The 21,545-nt window shown below is 44.6% G+C and overlaps 1 protein-coding gene across 1 annotated transcript in view; it reads right to left on the bottom strand.

Annotated features, from left to right (window-relative positions):
* Nucleotides 1-21,545, bottom strand: part of LOC147725077 (uncharacterized) — a 184,959-nt gene that overhangs the window by 126,775 nt on the left and 36,639 nt on the right. Inside the window, exons 2-3 of the mRNA XM_086918159.1 lie at nt 21,264-21,365; nt 9,397-9,614 (exon numbers count right to left, since the gene is read on the bottom strand). Coding sequence (XP_086774285.1) covers nt 9,397-9,614; nt 21,264-21,365 — 320 coding nt within the window. The remainder of the gene's footprint in view (nt 1-9,396; nt 9,615-21,263; nt 21,366-21,545) is intronic.

The following is a 21,545-nucleotide window of genomic DNA, read 5'->3' as shown; positions in this document are numbered from 1 at the left end:
ATAACCGTGACGTATCGTCTCTGCAGCGCAAACCAAACCCAAAACGTAAGCGCGCCAGAACACGCTTAAAGATATATATATATTTTTTTAACCTTAATTAGACAAAATCCACACGTGCACATATCACAAACGTTCAAAAAACACAATATGTCGGACTCCCGTTACGCTGCCGGTTAGCTGCCCGGTTAACGTACCAGGAAGCACCTTTACCGCGAAAAATCGCAATTTTTTTTTTCACCCCCCAGGAAACTTTAATAGCCCCCTCATCAATCCTAGGGGTTCAGGAGGGGTTTGCCTTACCCCTTTCATTCATTTACACCTTTTTTTTTTCCACCTCTTGTCTCTCGATCCCACAGAGAGACAAGATGGCGGCCGCTCCAGACTGTTTACAATGATAACAGCCAATCAGCTTCTCCTCAGACTCCCGTTACACTGCCGGTTAGCTGTCCGGTTAGCTGCCCGGTTCGCGTACCAAGACGCGTCTCTACGGCGGAAAAATCGGATTTTTTTTTTTTTTTTTGGGGCCCAGCGTGGCTCTATAATATCCCCTCATCAATCCTAGGGGGTCAGAAGGGGTCTACCTTGCCCCTTTCCTTCATTTCCCCCTTTGTTTTGGCCTCCTCTTGTCTCTCGATCCTACCGAGAGACAAGATGGCGGCCGCTCCAGACTGTTTACAATGTTGACAGCCAATCAGCTACTCCTCAGACTCCCGTTACACTGCCGGTTAGCTTCCCGGTTAGCTGCCCGGTTAGCTGCCTGGTTCGCGTACCAAGACGCGTCTCTACGGCGAAAAAATCGGTTTTTTTTTGTTTTGTTTTTTTGGGCCCAGCGTGGCTCTATAATATCCCCTCATCAATCCTAGGGGGTCAGAAGGGGTCTACCTTGCCCCCTTTCCTTCATTTCCCCTTTGTTTTGGCCTCCTCTTGTCTCTCGATCCTACCGAGAGACAAGATGGCGGCCGCTCCAGACTGTTTAGAATGTTGACAGACACCGGAGAGCCAATCAGCTTCGCTTCGCAAAGTTCCGATACGCGAAAAGTTCGCTAACCGGATCGCTGCCCGGAGCGCTGTTACAGATATATATCTTGATTTAAACGTTAATTTCTCAAAATCCACTGAAGCACATATATTGAGACCTAGCAAAGGCACATCGGGCTAACAGTCCCTACAATTTTGCCAAGTTTCGTGGAAATCCATTCAGCCGTTCGGGCTAAAAGTGAGTCCAACCGCCCTATGGAAATTAACATGGGAAAAACGCGTTTTGGGACCCCCCTTTTTTCTCGGCCCCCCCTTGACGGAACGCCCCCAAATTTCCAGGAGCTGCTCAGAAACAAAATGTGCCATTTTCCTGAAAATTTCAGCCGATTCCGTCCACAAACGCCAAAGTTATTAGACATAGAATTTTCAGAAATGCCATAGGGAAAAAATCCTAACTATATATACCTACTGGCGACCGCCAGTAGGTAACATATATATATATATATATATATATATATATATATATATATATATATATATATATATATATATATATATATATATATATATATATATATATATATATATATATATATATATATATATATATATATATATATATATATATATATATTACCTAGGTAGTTATAGTTAGGATTTTAGGCGATAAGCTTGCCACATGCAGTACAAGTGATTTTAAAATCAGCAAATCGTTGCTGAATACAAGTCATCATCTCTGATGTTTCTGGTCCCGATGAAGTGGGTTCATTTCTTTGGGAGGTGGTCCTTGATGACTGGGGGGTTTACTGGTCACAGGCGCGCCCCGGGTCGCGTCGCGTAAGCGCGTCGGAAGTTAACGCTGCGCGATCGTATTTGCTCGAGTGCTTCCGGGTGCGCTTACGCCGTGCGTATCACGCGGACGCAGCTACGCGATACGTCACGATCATGTTTTCGTTCGTGACATTGGCGCTAACAGGAAGCTTCCCGGTTCATGCACCAGGACGCTTCAAATGACTACGCTCTCCGGGGCGCTCACCAGGGCGCGCCCCGGGAGCGCTCCAGGGTCAAAAATAAAAAAAATTGTTTAAAATACAAATAAAATATAGGATTCATTCATTTTCAAAAATATTACATTTCATAGCTATAGACATTTGCTATTAACTAAATTTTGAACTTCAAAGAAAAAAACATAGGTATGAGGCCCTATATATAGTTAGGAATTAGCATTTAAAAAACCTGTGAAATTCACTGAAAAAACCATAGGTTTCATACCATTTAAAGTAAGGAATTAGCATTTAAAAAACCTAGTAAATTCGCTGAAAAAACCATAGGTTTCACACCAGTTATAGTTAGCTGGAAATGTTACTGACATAAAACCATTGAAATTCCACTTTATAGTTAGTTGGACTCACTATAACTTGCACGCCTGCAATGCACTGCTGATGACGTCACATATTACATCACTCATGACATGATCAGTGACATCACTCATGACATCACTGATGACACCATCCAGTGAATGTGTGTCTTTCTGGAAAAATCAATATGTTTTATAAATGTATTTGATGTATTTGTAAAGGTCGATGGAAGAATAAATGTTTAAATAAGTGTCTTAATGGATGTTTTTTAAAAAGAAAATTGATTGGTTAACTGGCTTATTAAGTGTATCTTAGTGAATACATATATTAGCGAGTATTGTTTAAATATTTAAATGTTTGTATCAGTGTTTCACTTTGTGTATAAGTGGCTGCATGGGTTGGTGACTGACTCACTGTTTGTATGTGTTTTTAAGACAGTGTATGTGCAGGACTGTATGGGTGGATGAGTGTGTATATGTGTGTGTTAGTGAGTGAATGACTGCCTCACTAGTGTCTTTATGAGTAACTACATCTGTTTTAATCTAGTATATGTGAGTATTGATGTACATAAGTAGGTATATGTGAGAGTGAGAGATTGAAAGAGTTCCTGTTTAAATAAGTATGTGTTTCTATAAGTGATTGTTTAAGAGAGTAAGTATGTGTAAGTTTCCTTAGAAGTAAGGTGGTACTGTGTGTATAGTTCTATATGCAAATAAATGGATGTGCAATAGTTTATTTGCATGTGTGAGTATGTGTGTGAGTAACTTTTGGATGACTGTGTAACAGGATGTATATGTGTATCACTACATATGATGATGAGTGAGTATATGTATGAGTGACTATATAGAACTGTTGCTGAATGAGAGGATGTGTATATAGAAGGTGGAATTACTGAATTGGTTGTTGTAACTGGTATGGGTATCTTTATTTTTAAGAAAATGTTAGATTCTTTTTTTTTAATATGTGTTTCAAGGGTTACATTACACTGAAAGGAGGTCTGTCAGTCTGTCACAAGGAAGGTGTCATTAGTGATGTCATGAGTGATGTCACTGACCATGTCATGAGTGATGCAATATGTGACGTCATCAGCAGTGCATTGCAGGCGCCCAAGTTATATAGAGTCCAACTAACTATAACGTGGAATTTCAATGGTTTTATGTCAGTAAAATCTCCAGCTTACTATAACTGGTGTGAAACCTATGGTTTTTTCAGTGAATTTACTAGGTTTTTTAAATGCTAATTCCTTACTATAACTGGTGTGAAACCTATGGTTTTTTCAGTGAATTTCATAGGTTTTTTAAATGCTAATTCCTAACTATATATAGGGCCTCAAACCTATGAAATGTAATATTTTGTATAATGAATCCTATATTGTATATTTATATAATACTATTTTATTTATGTTTTTTTTTTTTTTTTTGCCCTGGAGCGTTCCCGGTGCACGTCCCGGTTAGCGCACCAGAAAGCGCGGTTTTCCGGCGCGTACCGGTGAGCGTCCCGTTAGCACTATTGCCGCGACCGAAAACATCATTGTGACATATCGTGTAGCCGCGTCCGTGTGATACGCACGGCGTAAGCGCACCCGGAAGCACTCGAGCGCATACGATCGCGCAACGTAAGCATCCGATGCGCTTACGCGACGCGCCCCGGGGCGCGCCCGGGGGCGCGTAGCTTAAGCGCGTCGGGTCATGTGACCTAAAAATAACACTTTTTATTGGTGCAGAACAGTTTTGGTTTCCAAATGATGAAAGCCCAGGTCATGTGACCTGAAAATAACACTTTTCATTGATCCAGGACAGTTTTTTTTTCCAAATGATGAAAGCCCCCACCTTTTTTCCTTTTTCTGACTTTGTCCTTCGACTGAGGAAGACCTGTTTGGAGATCTGTGACTAATATTTTGTACTTTAAAATGGCTACAGTAGCAGCAGCAGCTGGAGCATCTGCACCACCACCACCACCACCAAGAGGACCACCACAACATCATATTGGTGGTCAAGAAGAAGAGGAGGAGGAGAAGAGGAGGGGAGTAGGACATTCCTGCCGGAAGACAAGACCCCATATAGGCCAAAGCAGCACATTGTATGGGAGTTTTTTTCCATCCCAGAGGACAAGAAGAAAGTGAATACGCCAAAGGTGACTTGCCAAATCTGTGGCATTGAACATTCAAGGGGGAACCCTAATAAGAAATATTCATTTGGCAATAACACCATGATTTGGCACATGCAGCGCAAGCATCCCAACAACTATGCTGCGGCAGAGGTGAGAGAACTGGCCAGTAACCCTCCCCAATCTTCACCCAGCACCTCCAAAAGAAAGCAACCCACTCCATCGGGACCAGAGACAAGGGAGATGGTCCCAAACATACAACCACAGTTTGGTGAATTCAAGATCACTTGTATTTTTTGTGGTAAGAAGTGTGGCTCACTGGTTAGAGGAGTCAGACCTGGAAGCAGAGGTCAGCCCGGGACAAGGGTTCAATTCCCCGCCTCGGCGGGTCTTGGGCTCAAAAATTCCACGGACTCAACAATTCTCGCTCCGGTGCCTACTCGATTCACGGGTTCACACTCTGAGACTCTGGGCAATAGCTTGCTTAATCTCCACAACGGCCCCTCGTGGTGGGATGCCTGGCTTTCACCTTGTGGATACCCTGCCGGGGTTATCTCACAGGGGAATACCAGGACGGGTTCCCTAAGCAAGCGCCTAGATACCGGGTCGGTGATTTGTGCTATATAAATACATATACATGTACATTTACATTTACATTTACCTATGGTGAGCAGAGCATAAAGCTCATCAACCGTGCTGGTGACAACCACAATTGCCCCAAAAAACATAATGTTTTCCTTATTTTTTTTTGCTCGAGTTGAGCCGTTTACAATTCCCTGTTTTTTGTTTCTCCCCATAAAAATATCCAAAAAAAAATGAAATAGTTCATAAAAGCCAAAAAAAGTACAAAATGTTCCAAAAAAGCATTAAAAAAATATAAAACAACAAAAAGAAGAAAAAAAACAGTTCTTTCTAGAACTACCTCCAATTTATAAAAAAAGGCTTCATTTTTAAAAAAACTCTGTCATTCTTTTCCTCATGGTACGCTCCCCGGTCCGCTCCCCGGTGCGCATACCGGGCGCTCCCTCCGCGCAAATCAAAAAAAAAAATGTTTGTCCCGTGGGGCCCTTTTATAGCCCCCACATCAAACCTAGGGGGTCAGGAGGGGTCTACTCTGCCCCCTTATGGTCATTTCCCCCTTTGTTTTTGCCACCTCTTGTGTCTTGATCCTACCAAGACACAAGATGGCGGCCGCTCCAGACTGTTTGGAATGTTGAAAGACACCTGAGAGCCAATCAGTTTTCCGCGTGCGAACTCGCGTAGCGCGCTGGTTAGCGCCCCGGTGCGCGTACCGGGGCGCGCTTATAGATATATATATTTTTTTAACCTAAATTACTCAAAGTGCAGTGTGCACATGTGCAGGTGACAGTGGTGCAGCATGACAGATGCATGCAACAGAAATGATGTAGGAAGGCACAGGGGAAGGCATTCTTAGCGTTGAAGTGCAGGAGCAGTGTTGACTATTGTATCTCCCATGTGCACGTTTTGGAGATCGGCTGTTCAAAGTTTCTGTGCGTCCCGGGTCAAAAACCCTATGTGGGACACCATTATAAGCGTCTTACATTGTGCCAGGTGCTATGAGTGTAAACAAGCATTGGCAAACTAAACAGGCCTGGCGTTACGGTGCCGATAAATGCAAATTGCATTTGTGTATGCCTATATTTTGATGCGTTCCCACATTAAAACCATTTGCATTGCCAATATGTGTGTTGTTATAAAGCAGGTGGGTTGTGTGCTTTCAAGGCTGTGTGTCGAAAACATATATGTGTATTTGTCTGTGATACATTTCCTGACTAAAAGATTTGGAAAACTCTGCTGTTGTTAAAAAACAAAAAAAACAGGATTGATTTTAGTATTCAACATATGTTATCCTTTTTAGATGTGAAATAATGCGTTGTGCCTACACAGGGGGCATAAAAATACCTTAGGCTGATAATATAACATGAGGTGAAAAGAAAAATAGTCGTCTGGGCAGAGCCAAAGTCCTTATCAGGTATTTTAAGACATTGACAACAATAGATCTGCAATATTTACATGTAGAGCAGTGCAGTTGAACAAAAAGAGCTTATTCAGTCTTTATATATTTCTTTCAATTCTTTATTCTCAAATTTACACAAGGTTTCACAAACAGGCAGCCAACGCGTTTCGATCAGTTTGGCAAATAGCCTAGAGAACTTTTTCGGGGCTCTTTAAATCACTCAAACAGACATAATAGTCTTCAGCAAAAGTCAGTTCACAAGCTGGGCCAAGAACAATCGTTGGTCTCAAATCTATCTTCAAAACAGCATCAAGTCACGTCAATAAATGACAGTAGAATGACAAAAATCAGCAGCATAAGTGCCCTCAATCCCCAGTGGGATGAACTCCGCCTTGATACTAGGTCGTCTATGCCTTTCAGCCAGCACCATCCACGGGTAGAGAGAACAATAGATCTGCAGTCAGCTAGACCAGACTTGACAAACACACATCCTCCGGGGAAAGAGAAAACACAGCAGCTCTGGCATATGGAGCCATCAGGCAGTATTGCCATGAAAGCAGCCTCATTGTTTGGTAGATCCTGAGCAGCACATACTCTGTGAGGCATGCTGTATCTGAGAATGGACTTGCAGCCCCGCCCACTCTCCATCCATATTTTCCATTGGCTTGTGTCCTTGTCCTTTGTAAATGCTGGCTTCTGATTCGTTAATAGGATTGTTATTCCCTCCTTAGTACCCCTTGTCTTCATTTGTAACCCCCAATGAGAACTGGCCCTTTTACTTCTGTTGTTACACTGTAGGTCTTATTTATTCTGTAAGCATCATTTTCTTTAATGTGTTTCTCCATCTGCAGGCATGACATGCTTTCCTGCAACATTCAGCACGCCATAAACGCTTTCACTTTCCAAGCAGCCCGAGACTATGTCGGTCGCTTCTTTGAAGTGAAAAAGGTCTCGCATGTGCAAGAGTTTGAGCTATTGGCATCATAAATGGCAATGCCTTTTATTTATGTGTTAATTATCAAAACAGATTATTAAAAGGCATTGCTATTTACAATATCAATAGCTTAAACTCTCCCAAAAGCGAGACCTAAAGCAATGTAAATGATTGTTCATACAGGCTTACCACTAATGTGAAAAGATCACAGAGCAATTTTTTTCAATGTAATGGTACCAGAAAACAACTGCCACCCCTCCAAACTTGCCTAAGCTCTAAAGTACTGCCCACAGCAGAAAATAGACAGAGGTGAGCTTGAGGTTCTGTTGAAGAGCAGGTCCATGAATCAAATAATGAGGTGGGTATGGCCGTAAGCAATTTTACGGATGGGATAAAACAAAGCAGCTACAAGCCACGCTCTTCAGGGTAGTATGATTTCAATAAGGAGCCAAGTGGCACCATCTAGTGGCTCACAGGTGCATTTCTGAAAAAAAGTCTTGACAGATATTTTAAAGGTGAGGAAACAGCAGTTAGAAATAGTATCTACCATAAAGCGTGTTACCGAAAGCAAGCAACTTCTAAATTAAGACCCAAGAGATGAGGGAAAGCCTTTGGATCCGGCCTTTCATGCTGGAACAGGCTTTAATGGCTGGTATTGTCCTCTACAGTGGGCTATATGGCTATAATAGTGAAAATTTAGCAGCTATTAGACCGCAGGTGCAGTTACCGTGCATCTGCTGAGTGTCTACCAGCTATTTGAGCCCACATGAAGTAGCTGTGAGTCTGATGTGTAGTTAACAGCTGCCAGATCTCCCATTTAGCAGCCACACATCTGCTGAGTGTCTAGTACCGCTTTGATTGCACATGAAGTAGATCTGACTCTAATGAGTATCTAACAACTGTTAGATCTCACCTGCACAGGCCTTGAATCTGCCTAGTGTCTACCAGCTGTTAGATCCCACATGGAGCTTGGTTAGCTAGAAACCATAAAAATGCACCATTATGCTCTATTTTAAAGTTTCCTTTTATTCAGACAACCAAAGCCTCAAACATTGCCCGCACATCATCCAGACATGGATGTTCAGCACTTACCGGAAGCTCTACCCAACCATGACAGAATTCTTATTATTTGTCAAGAACAAAAAACAAGAAAACCTACAAACTTGGTATGAGATGACATTATAATAACATGAACCTTAATAATTTCGAATCCAAGCTTAACACCTTGGCTGCTAGGGGGTTTTCCCCTCCTGTGCTGAAAATGCTTGAATACTATAGTTTCATGACAAGGTCAACTCGTCAAACGCACAGCACAGGTAACACCCATGACGAGCTGACCTTGTTATGAGCATGGAAGGGGTTAACCGAATGCCAAGTCACTTGGATTCACCCTGGACATCAATGTCACCCTCAAGGAGCACACTGTCAACAAAAAAGATGGACTGGAACCAGCTCTCTCAGAAAGTGACATCAGAATTGTTGTTTGAATCGTAGAGCTCTTGCATCTGGATAATGTTTACTCCCTGCTCCATGGCTTATCAGAATCTGCACTGGCACCGCTTAAAGGCATTCTACACACTGCAGCATGACTCATGCAGAGCCTGAAAAAAATATGATCACCACCATGCTAATGGAACTCCATTGACTCTCCTTGCCAACCACAACATCTTCTGAACCAGATGCATTACTCACAAAGCCATCACAACCATCACCCTCACTCATCTTGTAGACAGGCTCACCATAATTGGGTATTTGTGGTAAACTTGCAGCCAGGAAACCATCAGGCTGCAGACTTAGAAGTGTAAAAAAAGAAAAAACAAGATATCAGGCCATTTATGTCATGCACTCAGGATCTGGAGCAGCCACCCTGTCTACTCCAGGACCATCCCAACGCTGCTCCAATTTAGGAAAGAGTTGAAGAACACTACTACACAATGCATTACTTCTCATTTACTTTCTGCACTGAAGTAAATATGTTATAGGACAACAACAACCTTTACTAACTGAAAGGCCTGAAATGTACACAGTGTATTCTTTCTTACCACCACCTCATTTCCACACCATCCTGCCCGTGGAGCGACGTTAACTTGGATCACCCGTTCATTACCCTCCAGCTGCAGAGAAGTTGTGGCTGTGCAGTTCGTATCCTCAAAATGCATCTGTGTGAAGCTGTAATTGAACCTTTCCAGGAGGCACTTGTTGAGAGACAATGTCATTGCTGAAACGTCACACTGCACAGTGGGAGCGATGTCACTGCGACCTGCAACAAAACACGACAGGTTGAGAAATAATCACATGCATGGACAGCTTGTTTAGCACGCCTGTAGTTTACAATTCACAATCAAGCACAATACCCATCAAATGCACACCGGGATTTTCTGCCTCAAAGCTACAGAATACTTACACTGAGTACAGTCTTTCTCTTAAAGTAAGGTGCTCATGTGTAAGTACATCAGACACCACCAGAGGTCAGAGGTCGAAATAATGGGGAAGACATGGAAACCTAGTTAGACTACTTGTATTTTTGTAACTGTTTCACTGCCTCCCTTTAGATCTCGTTATAGTCAGTAATAGCTATGTGGCAATTCCTATTACTGACACTCAAACTCCACACAATATACAATACACAGCATAGGTATTCACATGCGTATACAGAGGCATACAGAAAGGGACTTTTGGACTCTTCCAGTCAGCCATTCGCCTGACTTGAGAAGTGCATTTTAGGAAATAATTCCATGGGTAAGCCTTCACAATTTAGGTCAGTGCATGGGATTTAGAAAATCAATATATGAGGTAAGAAGTATCTCCCTTCCACAACTCCTTTACAAAAGCTGAACGAAATGATAGTCATGACAGTAAAACTTATAAAGTCTCCTCTCCATTGCTCTGAACTGCCACATTCCAGTTATTCATCATCCTTCAGCCATTCTCCCACCAGGTAGTCGATTCCTGCCGCAGGAGTTGGAAACTATGACGGTCAACGTGGAGGCTGCAAGGAGTGCACCTGCGTTGCCTGGGTAACTCGCTCTTTGGAAAATGTAAGCATGGCCCAGTGTGGTATCCTCCATAGTGGTTCCACCCTTTGCCTGTGCCCGCCTCTTCCTTGGAACAATAGAACGTTCCAACATGACATTCCAACCTTCGAGTGAGTGTTCCCTCCAGTGATGAGCTGTGACTGAGCTGTGACTGAGCTGTGCCTGAGCTGTGGCTGAGCTGTGGCTGAGATGTGCCTGAGGTGTTACCAATAAACCTCTCTTCAAGCACATTGTCCTCCTGGTCATTCATTTAATGTTTCTACACTGGCGGCAGAGGATGGTATCAAGATGATGAACACCACAACACACCAGTACAAGCATGGGTTTGTCTGAACCTGGAAGATGATTGGGGAGAAACCAAGGGATCATTTTGTGGCAACTTATCTGATGAGGACCTACATGTCTTAATGAGTGTGTGTTAATCTAAACTGTGCTTGTGGAGCCTTCAAGCACTAGACGCAAGACAACTGATGAACAGTTAAATGTTTTCAGGAGGCAAACTTTGACTAATGTCTATATAAAGTGTGTGCGTACCCCATCACCACTACCGCTCTGTGTAACTCTCAGGGCTCCCCAGCCTTATTCCGGCTCTGAAGTGTACCAGAGCCACAGTGAGCAATTTTTGACTGTGACTATAAGTATAATATGCACTCATTTATCTGTGACTAGAATTGCCGTGGGAATTACCATGAGGGCCGCCTGCTGGATGATTGCCAATACGTCTACTTCAGTGCATGCTCGTAACCGAGAGAGTTGCCTCTCCCAAGCCACTCCCTGAGCCCTCCCTCGCACTCTCCTCACTATTGGCCCCAAGACAGCGCAGGCTGCTTAAAATGTTAATTCACGCTGACGATTAAATGTGCTGTGAATTCCAGTCAGCCTTGACTGACTATTGACTGAAATGCTCAAGCAGACTCCCTCAACAGACACTTCAGTTCAGTTCAGTAAATCTTTATTCGATGATTAAAAAACATCATAAAAGTACATATATACAGTGAAGTAGTGTGGCTCACTGGTTAGAGGCGGCAGACCCGAGAGCAGAGGACGGCCCGGGACCAGGGTTCGATTCCCGGCGCGGCAGGTTTCTGGACCAGGGTCAGCGGACTCGATAATTCTCTCGCCTCGGTGCCCACTCTGATCAGCGTTCACACTCGGCAACTCTGGGCATTAGCTTTCCTCATCTTCACTAACGGCCCCACCAGACCGCCGGGGATGCCTGGTCTCACCCTGGAGATACCCATTAAGGGACCATCTCTCAGGGAAGCCAGGAAGGGTTTCGCAGCGGTTGAAGCGCCTTGGGACCCTCCGGGTAAGTAGTGTGCTATATAAATGCCTATACATACATACATACATGCATGCAAGTGATTTGTAGGAGCATATGTGCACGTGTGATGGGCTTATCAGGACCTCTGGACTTTTACAAAGAGTTTCCAAAAGCATAGGCCCTGATTAGGATAGAGGTCAGACGAACATCGAAAGCTTGTCGGTGGCAGTTCGACAGCCCTTCCGGATAACTGCTGGATTACAATCCCAGTTGATCAGAAGATACTTCCTCAAACCATAGTCACAGATGCCTCAACAATGGATGGAGGGCCCACATTGATCCCTCCAAATCCAGGGCAAGTGGTCGCAGAGAGAATCAATACACTATATCAATCTCCTTGAACTGCATGCAGTCCATCTGTTGCTGAAGATGCTTCATCCATCATTAAGATCCTACTCTCTGCTTATTCATACAGACAATACAACAACTATGTACAACCTCAACAAGGAGAGATGGACGAGGTCTAGGCCCTTGTCACATAAGGCCCAGACGATCTGGAAATGACTTTTGGCCAGCAACCTTAAGATCACAGCAACCCACCTTTCAGGTGTCCAAAATGCTCAAGCAGACTCCCTCAACAGACACTTCAGTTCAGTTCAGTAAATCTTTATTCGATGATTAAAAAACATCATAAAAGTACATATATACAGTTTTAAAAGAATTCAATTAAATAACATATATGAACTTCTTTGAAAAATCACCAATACAAATAATAACCCGTTAACAAGGATTTTATCTGTGACCATTGATTAACCCTGTCCTCTTGTGTTTCTTAACCTCACCGACTTATATAAAATTCATAATGCAGCAGAATGTACGCATGTCAGTTGCTTTTTGTAAGAAGAGAAAAGCAGTTTTAGCATGACGATTAAAATATGTACCAAGAATTTCCGTCTAGGCATTTTATAAAAAGGACATAAAAATACAAAATGAAGGGTGTCCTGCGGAGACTGATTGTCGCAGCCGCACGCACCCTTCTGCTCCATTGTTAAAATAAAACCCGGTGGATCAGCCAGTATATTCAGTAATAAATTGAACCTAAAACGACACATTAAAGACCTATCTTGGGAGTTATACATCAGGTACAAATAAGGTTCCATGCCCTCGCCATTCTTGATGAGACCATGGGCACTCACTGACCGTTTGGAAAGTTCTATTCCTGCTCTACGTGTAGCAAACTGGTCAAGTAACATTTTTTAAATCTGTGGTTTGTCCTGATTTAATATTGCATTTGGGTTGGTAAAAAGATCCTCCTGGTCTAGATCCTTTAAGGTACTCTTAATGTATTTTAACCAAGGGATCTGTAGACCTTTATCCCTAGGTAGACAATCCCTCAAGATTAGTCTACCTAGGTCTGCCTCAGGATTTGCCCAAATTCTTAACCATGCCATAATGGGGCTAAGCTTGATCTGATCCTCAATGAAAGGTCTGCCCATTTCTCTGTGTGTGATTACTACTGGGGTGCTCCGGGAGATTTTTAGAACCCTTCGCAGGTATTTGTCTTCCTCTAGCTGTAGTTGCTTAGTATCCACAAAGCCCCACACTTCTGAACCAAACGTGGCTTTCATAGTGCTTATCAAGCCATGTAGGTTCATGACCTGTTCCGTTGACCAACGACCCAGCCTTCGGTCAAAGTTTGTTATAGCACCATTTGAGGATATCATTCTTGAGCACCGTTCTTCTACCAAGGTTTTAAATTTCAAAGCCCCATCAAATAGTAGCCCAAGATAAGGGAAGGACTTCACCTTCGCAAGAGTGTGGGTCCCTATTTTGTATGCAAAGTTCATACAGGGCTTCGTTCCAGCTAACATCACGAAGGACTTACTCAAATTCACTGATAGATCTAAGGTGCCCATAAAATGTACAAATCCATTGATTAGGCACTGCAAGCCCCTCGGAGTACGGGCAAGCAGGACCGCGTCATCCACGTACAGAAGAACCGGTACATGGCGCGTTCCTGCTTTTGGGCAATCAGTGTTTAGAGCAATCAAAGTTCTCTCCAGATTATTAATGTAGAGTGAGAACAAAAAAGGGCAAGAATACAACCTTGTCTTACTCCACAGGTACAAGAAAAGGATTCTGTGTTCCCCCCCTCCATGTTGTAGCGGACTTTGGCTGTAGTATCCCAATGTAGCGCTCTAAGAATATTGCTCAAACCCGGGTCAATTCCCATGTTACTCATCATGACCCATAGCTTGTTCTTATTTACGTGGTCAAACGCAGCTGCTAGGTCCATAAACCCCAGGTAAATAGCTTCATTGCTGGCTTTCGTGTATTTAGCTACCAGCAAATAAAGGTTAAGACACTGGTTGCTAGTAGACCTTCCAGACCTAAAACCATACTGGGTGTCCGAAATAGTGTGATGCTCTTCCGTCCAATCCATTAGCCGTTCCAAGATTACCATTTTGGCTGAGACATCAATCAATCATATTGGTCTATAGCATTTGGGGTCGTCCCTATTTCCCTTCTTAAATATAGGGACGATTGCCGCAGTAGACAAGGAGCGGGGTAATCCAGTCTCAATAGCTGCATTTAACACCCTCGTAAGAATGGGAGCCCATAGGCCTACTTTGCTCAAATACAAATCAGGTGGGGTTCCATCAGGTCCTGGGGCTTTATTGCGGGTGAGCCCTTGGATCGCCTTAGTTGTTTCTTCCAGAGAATTCTGCAACCTCTCTCCGCTTACCATCCCACGCCCCCTCCTGGGCAGAATGCTGGTTATGATTATAAAGACCCTCAAAGTTTGTCACCCATTGTTCGGGTAAGATGTTCGTTCCAATCACAGGGGCACTACTATCTTGAAAACAAGGCCTGTTTATAATCCTCCAGAATTCTGTCATATCTCTTCTTTCACAACCCTGCCTTAAATCTGCCCACACTCCAGCTTGAAGAGAAACCTTTCTCTGCTTCAGCGCAGATTTTTATAACTGTCTACAGAGGGCTACTCTTAATTTATCCCTGGGATTGGCTTTAAGACTAGATTTTAAGTCTCTCAAAGCTCGTGAGCAGTTGGCATCAAACCATCTGGGCTGTATTATATTTCCCTTAGGACCCTTTCCCTTCATTAGCCCCTCTACCAGGCAGGTTATTGATCCAAGTGCCTTGACTAGAGAACACCCTTCTATCCTCAAATCAAGGCATTCTTTGAACAATTCTTTCCCCTTAACTATTAGGGATTTATAAAATGCCTCACTGTCAATTTTCAACCACCTCAGCTGTCTTCCCTGATCGGTTGGTCTCAGCTCAGTGCACGGCTGTAAGTTCTTCTTGGGTCGACCTCGGTATAGGAATTCCAGGAATAAAGGATTATGGTCGCTAAATACACTCCAATGAATCCCTACGGAACTAATCCAGTTTTTTGAGAGACTGGATACTAGAATGTAATCTATAGAGGAAGAGCAACCTCTTCCTTTAAAAGTTGGTGTGAGAGACCCATCTTTTCCCAAGCTAGCCAAATCAATGGTATGTTCTAGGACATGAGTCTTTAAGAGCTTGTTAAAAGCTGTTTCCTCAGCAGTATGTACAAAATGTGGACCCTTCTGAATTGGACAACCGGACCAGTCTCTATTTAGGGAAAGCAAGCTTGGGCATAGGTGGCAATTTAAATCACCCATAACTAGTACAGTGGGTTCTACAACCCCTTTCCTACAGGCTAGCTCCTGACTGAGTCTATGATCTAGTTCCTGGAATGCGAAGTTGTTTCCTTTCGCAGACCCTATGTTGTAAATATTGAAAATGATCAACCTCAGCCCACTACCTGAAAATCTTACCGCCTGGAGAGTGTTTGATGACCAGGATGGAAGAGTCCAGACTCCTTCCAGATTAAGATCTACATATAGTGCTAGTCCTCCAATTGTTCTTCCTGATCTAGCATCTTGTACTGGTACAAAAAAACACTTATAGCCTGCTATTTGAAAAGGGGTACTGTCGATCGCCCAGGTCTCCTGTAAACTTATTATCTGAAACCCCCTGATATACTTTCGCCATTCTTTGTCATCAAATTTCCCTGCCAACTCCGCTATGTTACAAGATAATATTTTTAACCCTCCCTCTATAAATTCTTCCCTATGTGAGACCTCCCCACTCGAATTCTCAATAACTAGCTCGTCCTCAAATAATGAAGGTACCAATTGTGCCTCCCGTCCCTGCCTTAATGGGAGTGCTCTAGCCAACCCATGCCTGAGTTTCCCTGATGTTTCCTGTGGGTTAATTTTAACACCCTCCTTCTCAGTTGAGTTATCTAAGTGGTGAGGCGACCTACTTAGTCAGTCGTTCTCGTCAAGGAACAATAAGGGGCTAAATCTATTTGTCCAGTCCCCTAAACCCTGTTCTTTTATCGTCAGGCCATCCAATGTGTAGTTCTTAGATCTTGGGTCATTTAGACCCATTCCTGTTCTACCAAATGTGTACCTTGGGTCATGAGTGACACGTTGTACAGGGTAGAAGTAACCCAGTGGCAGCGGTCAAATAGTGCTTTTCAGATTTATGTTGTCACTATTTAGTATGTCTTCCACTAAACTGGTATCCCTGAAATTCACAATGATGCAATTGCCCACCGTGTCTTTTCTTCGACTGCCTAACCAATTGACCCTTCTAACATGTAAAATCTCCCCACTTTTTTTGTCAGGTAGTGGCCTATTCTGGTTTAACCAATTTATTATCTTGTTTTTTAATTCTGTGTGTGTCTCTTTCTGACCAGACTTCAATTCCGGTACCCCCACAAGTACAGCTACATAGGGGCATGATTCAGGTGGTAAATTTATCGTTGGTACAGGGCTGATAGTTCTTCCATTAATCTCCCGCCTGATTTGAAGAATCTCTGTCTGATTAGGAGTTGGGAGCTTTTTATTTTGCAATTGTGGTGTTAACTGGCGCTGCCCCCTATCTAAGCCCATGATTCCTGCTCCCGTCCTATTATCAGCAACCACTTGTGTAGGAGGGCTAGAAGGAGGTAATACCTGTATGTCAGTGTGTTGCTTGTTACTGACACAGTTGTTTTGTATAGGGGGCTGGGGGTCTTGACTAGTGACCACCATGTTGCTGTTACCTAATACTCTAGTATTCAGAGTGGTGCCCTTTGTCCTTTCCTGCTTATTTAGTTCATTTATAATTTTATCTAGCCTGCTAACTAATGGTTTAATCTGGCTAGTAATAAACCATTCAAAGTGATTTTGTAGGTCTGTGCATACTTGGGCCATCCAACTTGGTGGGACTGAGTGCTGTGATCCTTGTACTAGGATAACCTCGTCCTCTATACTTCTTGTCTGTGGGATAGGGGGCTTAACTTTGTTTTCTTTGTACAGGGCTTCTTGGGGCAAGCTCTTCTCTTTCTACTAATGGGGGCTTTCTTTTCTGCCAAAGGTGTAGTATTTTCTGTTATGACAGGCAACTGCGCACAAGAGATATCATGAGTAGGTGATTCCAGAATAACGTGTGGGGAAACTGCCTTATCTCGATATCATCATTTACCTGTGAAAATGTAGTTAAATCAGTTACTGGCGTTAGAGATAGACGTCTCTCTGTGCCCTCAATTTCACAGGAGACAACTCCAATGGCTTTCCTCAACATGAGGTCAATCGCAGTGGGCTGTACATTGAGGGGGAGCGAAACATTAGGCTTGCGTACTGTTATACGGGGTGTGAGAGGGATATGAGGTTTGCCCTTTGTTGAGCGGGTTTGCGCTTTTCTCGCCATGATCAATCTAGTAGGCCAGGGCTAATCCAAATGCCGCCCTTATACACACCTGTATTTTGCCACATCCCCCAACCTCTAACATATAGCATACAAATCAGGCCCCCTTCCTGTCTTGAACCATTAGCTTACTTTATGGAGACCCAGCGTCCCAGTAAGAGTGTCCTTTACTCCCCGACGTCTTGCTTTCTGCAATGTCCCAACTACAGCAGGATGTCCAGGTTTCAAAATCCCAATAGGCCAAAGGAGGTGGCCCTGCCCGGCCTCAGTCGGACTCGGACGAGCTTAGCCCGGCGCAGCCCATGCGCGGTCCCGCGATGCGGGGGCCCAGCTGTATTTTATGCGCCTCCGGGCGCGGTGAGGGCGTAGGCAGCTTCCGCCGCTGTGAATGCTGGGGATTGCAGTTTCCCCACTCCCTGCTCGCCTCGCTACAATGCTGTGGACCGAGGCGGTGGGAGGAGACCAACACGGGCAGCGGCAGGGCAGAAAAACAAGCAGCCAACAGCTCCAAGCGCCAAACTCCAAAGTAAGTGCCCCATGATGTGAAAAGGCAGGACCCCCGCTCCACAGGGGCCCAGCTGTGTTTTATGCACCTCCGGGCGTGGTGAGGGTGTAGGCGGGTTCCGCCGCTGTGAATGTTGGGGATTGTAGTTTCCCCACTCCCTGCTCGCCTCGCTACGATGCTCTGGACCGAGGCGGCGGGAGGGGACCAACACGGGCAGCGGCAGGGCAGGAAAACGAGCAGCCAACAGCTCCAAGCACCAAACTCCAAAGTAAGTGCCCCACGATGTGAAAAGGCAGGACCGCTGACAGACACTATGAAGCAATCATATTCATTATATGGAAGGATACATCCAGTGTCTTGCAGGAAAGACTGCCCTGTTATTTGTCCCCTCAGGGGCAGTTCCCATAGTCAGTTCCAGGAGCCTTCTGCTTCAAAGGTAAATGTGATGTATCCTTATCTATCTCTTTTGAGAGATAGAAAGAGCACTTTAACAACTTGGTGGAAACTTCCTACATGTCTGACATGCAAAGACTTAATGTCACTTTAACCCCTCCCATGCTCACAACGAGCTGAGCTCATCATGAGGCACAGTGGAGCTGTGCTCATGATGAGCTGAGCTCGTCATAACTGCCACGGCCCGCTCACGCGCGGCTAATTCCCCGCCTGTGTGGGAGAATTAATGAGTGGTCGGGTCTGTGACGAGCGCAGCTCACTTGAGCACAGCTTAGCCATGGACCCACCCCCGCACTGTGGGGGAATTACCCCAGCAGGCAAGGGGTTAAGAGAAGTCCAACTATGGCTATCTCACAACCATCTGAAACTCAACTAGGATAAAACTGAAACCCTCCTCATAGCTGAGGTGCCCACCAATCAATCTTTGCCTACCTGGATGTGGGGCCGGTTTTCCGCTACCATAGCTCCTGAGGGAGCATTAGGGAGTTGGAAGTAATTCTCCACAGTCTTCAATCGTGCGATGTGAAGGTTGTCCTATAGTGTCAGTAGTAAGGAAGACAGTCACCCAGGCCTTGTCAGCAGCAGATCGACTACGGAAACGCCCTCTACACGGGAGCGCCGACCAACCTCATCAAACGACTACAACACATCCAAAACACCTTGGCACAACTGATCCTCGCCATACCACACCACAGCCACATCACCCCCCACCTGAGAAACCTGCACTGGCTCCCCGCCAACATGAGAATATCCTTCAAGCTCCTCATCCACGCACACAAGGCACTCCACAAGACTGGCCCAGCCTACCTCAACAGACGGCTCTACTTATACATCCCCAACTGCCAGCTACGCTATGCCGACCTCTCACTCACCACCGTCCCAAAGAACAACCACCGGTGGGAGATCCTTCTCCCACCTCGCCGCCAAGACATGGAACACCCTCCAACTGAGCCTATTACAGACTCAAGCGTTGCCCTTCAGGAGTATACTTAAGACCTGACTGTTCGGTCAGTAGCATCCCCCCCAGCACCTTGAGACCCTTGCGGGTATATAGTGCACTTTACAAATGATTGATTGATTGATTGATGGTGTTGCTAATTGCCTCCTACTGCCTCAGTTTACTTCAGGGCAATATTTCCCCTCAGCTACCCCACCTTAAACCTTTGTGGAGCTATCTTGTTATGCAGCATGGAGTAAGAAGAGCAGTGTGCCTCAATGTGTCCTGCCTTATTTTTCCTTCTGTGGTGCGGTGCAAGGGATTAGAGTGCCTCTCCACTGTTCCTCCACAGCCCCACAAGGCTGAGGCCCCTTATGCTTGCAGCAGTCCGGCCAAAGGCGAGCCCATATAACTCAGTACCTTCCTTTCATACCGACGCCAACACCAATCGCCAGCAGTTTGTGCATGGGAAGTAGTAAGTTTTAAGGAGATCTGTCTCTCTCAATGTGGTCATCAACTTCATTGGACATGAGATTCGTTGCTGTTTTCAGCTGACCATAGCTGGGAGAAGCCGGCATGTAAAGAGGACCTTATGGTAGGATCTTCTGGCTCCCAAACAACTAGACTTCTCATGGCTGGGCCACACTGCCACAGTCGATTAGGATGCACTTTGGGCTGGTCACTCGGTCCTCACCACTCATTTTCAGCAGCCCGGACATTCATATTCTGGATTTCGTCCCCTGAATGTTATTCAGGGTCACCAAGGCCATGTGTAACAGGGGTACAGGATGGCATTACAGAAGAGCTTCTCCAGGACTGACTACCTCTGTGTGATCCTAGCTCTGTCCTCCATGTTATAACGTTTTACAGTGCATGACACTTAATTAGGCAAAGTCACATAATGGTGATGGAAATTCTTCAACTCATGCAAATTACAAATGCATAATTTAAATTTCTTCCAGCCTACAACAGAGTAATCACTGAGATGGAACCAGAACCAGGAATCTCCAACAGGATGTGCACAGGCTGGCGATGCTTGGACTTGGTTAGCAAGGGCCAGGCATGAAACTTACCCTAGATCTCCAGCTCCACAAAAGTAGGAACAAATCTAAAAGAAATGTTAAGAAAACAGCCTGCCTACATGTAAAGTTGGGGGATCCAAACCCTAACAGTGTTGGCTGTCCACAGTGGGTTGTGTCAGCACCTGGCTGGAACCCAGTTATCTTGGCTTACCCTAGCTGCACATGGCCAGCTGTGTGGAGCAGTAGTTGGCCACCTAAAGCAAGCCTGTAGAAGCCAAGGCCCTGGGTTTGGTGGAAGCCAGGTGCAGAGCACACTTTCTACGGTGAGCAATCAAAGGCTGTACACAGTGATGGTGGCCGCCCAAGGTGTATTGGCAGTGGGCTGTAGGAGGGTGTAGTGCCTGCTGTGAACCAGTCATGCACATTTGGAGTTTGCCATCTGTATCTGCAACATGTAGGGCTTAGTTGGAGATCAGGCGATAATGTGAACCCTCGCTGAGGACAGCTTTGGCTGGAAGTCATCTCCCTTTGTGCAATTCGTCTCACTCACTTCCTCACTTATGTGCACACTCACTGGGGTGGGACACCTGCTACAGATAGGGAAAAGTGCCAGACTTGGGATTGCACAAATTATCTATTGCAATACAACCATATCTGGTTAATTTCATCGGTGATTCTTGTTTTGTTTCTCCATCTGCACTCTGTCCATCTCTGGGTCAGCTATATCTATGTAAAAAAAATGTTTCATTCTGCTCAGGTTATGGAAATGCATGTGCGGATTGTATTTTAGGTCTGTGTCGAGGGAAACTGTTGTGCTGCCTTATTGAATTGTATTTATGCATCACATGTGACTGTGGAGGGTGGTATTATAATGCTGTTCTCACTATATGATTGCGCCAGAGTCTGTGTATGCATCAATACATAGGAACTTTCCATACTTACTTGCATTTAGGTATTTGCTTCTTTGACACTTGCACTCGGCGTACCCTGAACTGTTCGAGCACAGCTCGTTATCAGCACACGCAGGGATACAGAGTGGCACACCTGGAACAACACAAAATAACACATCAGAAGCTATGAAGGTAGTCAGTGAATATTATGGCACATTAATGACAATTCAGACAAGCACACCGACACTGTGCCACTGTGCAGAGTGATTACTATGGCACCTTCACAGCACTGATGCTAAACACACCAACACTGTGCCTCAGTGCTGCCTGATTA

This window comes from Lissotriton vulgaris, chromosome 4_1, assembly GCF_964263255.1.
Source record: "Lissotriton vulgaris chromosome 4_1, aLisVul1.2, whole genome shotgun sequence".
NCBI classification, from domain to species: Eukaryota; Metazoa; Chordata; class Amphibia; order Caudata; family Salamandridae; genus Lissotriton; species Lissotriton vulgaris.
This window is presented reverse-complemented; position numbering and strand designations above follow the sequence as displayed.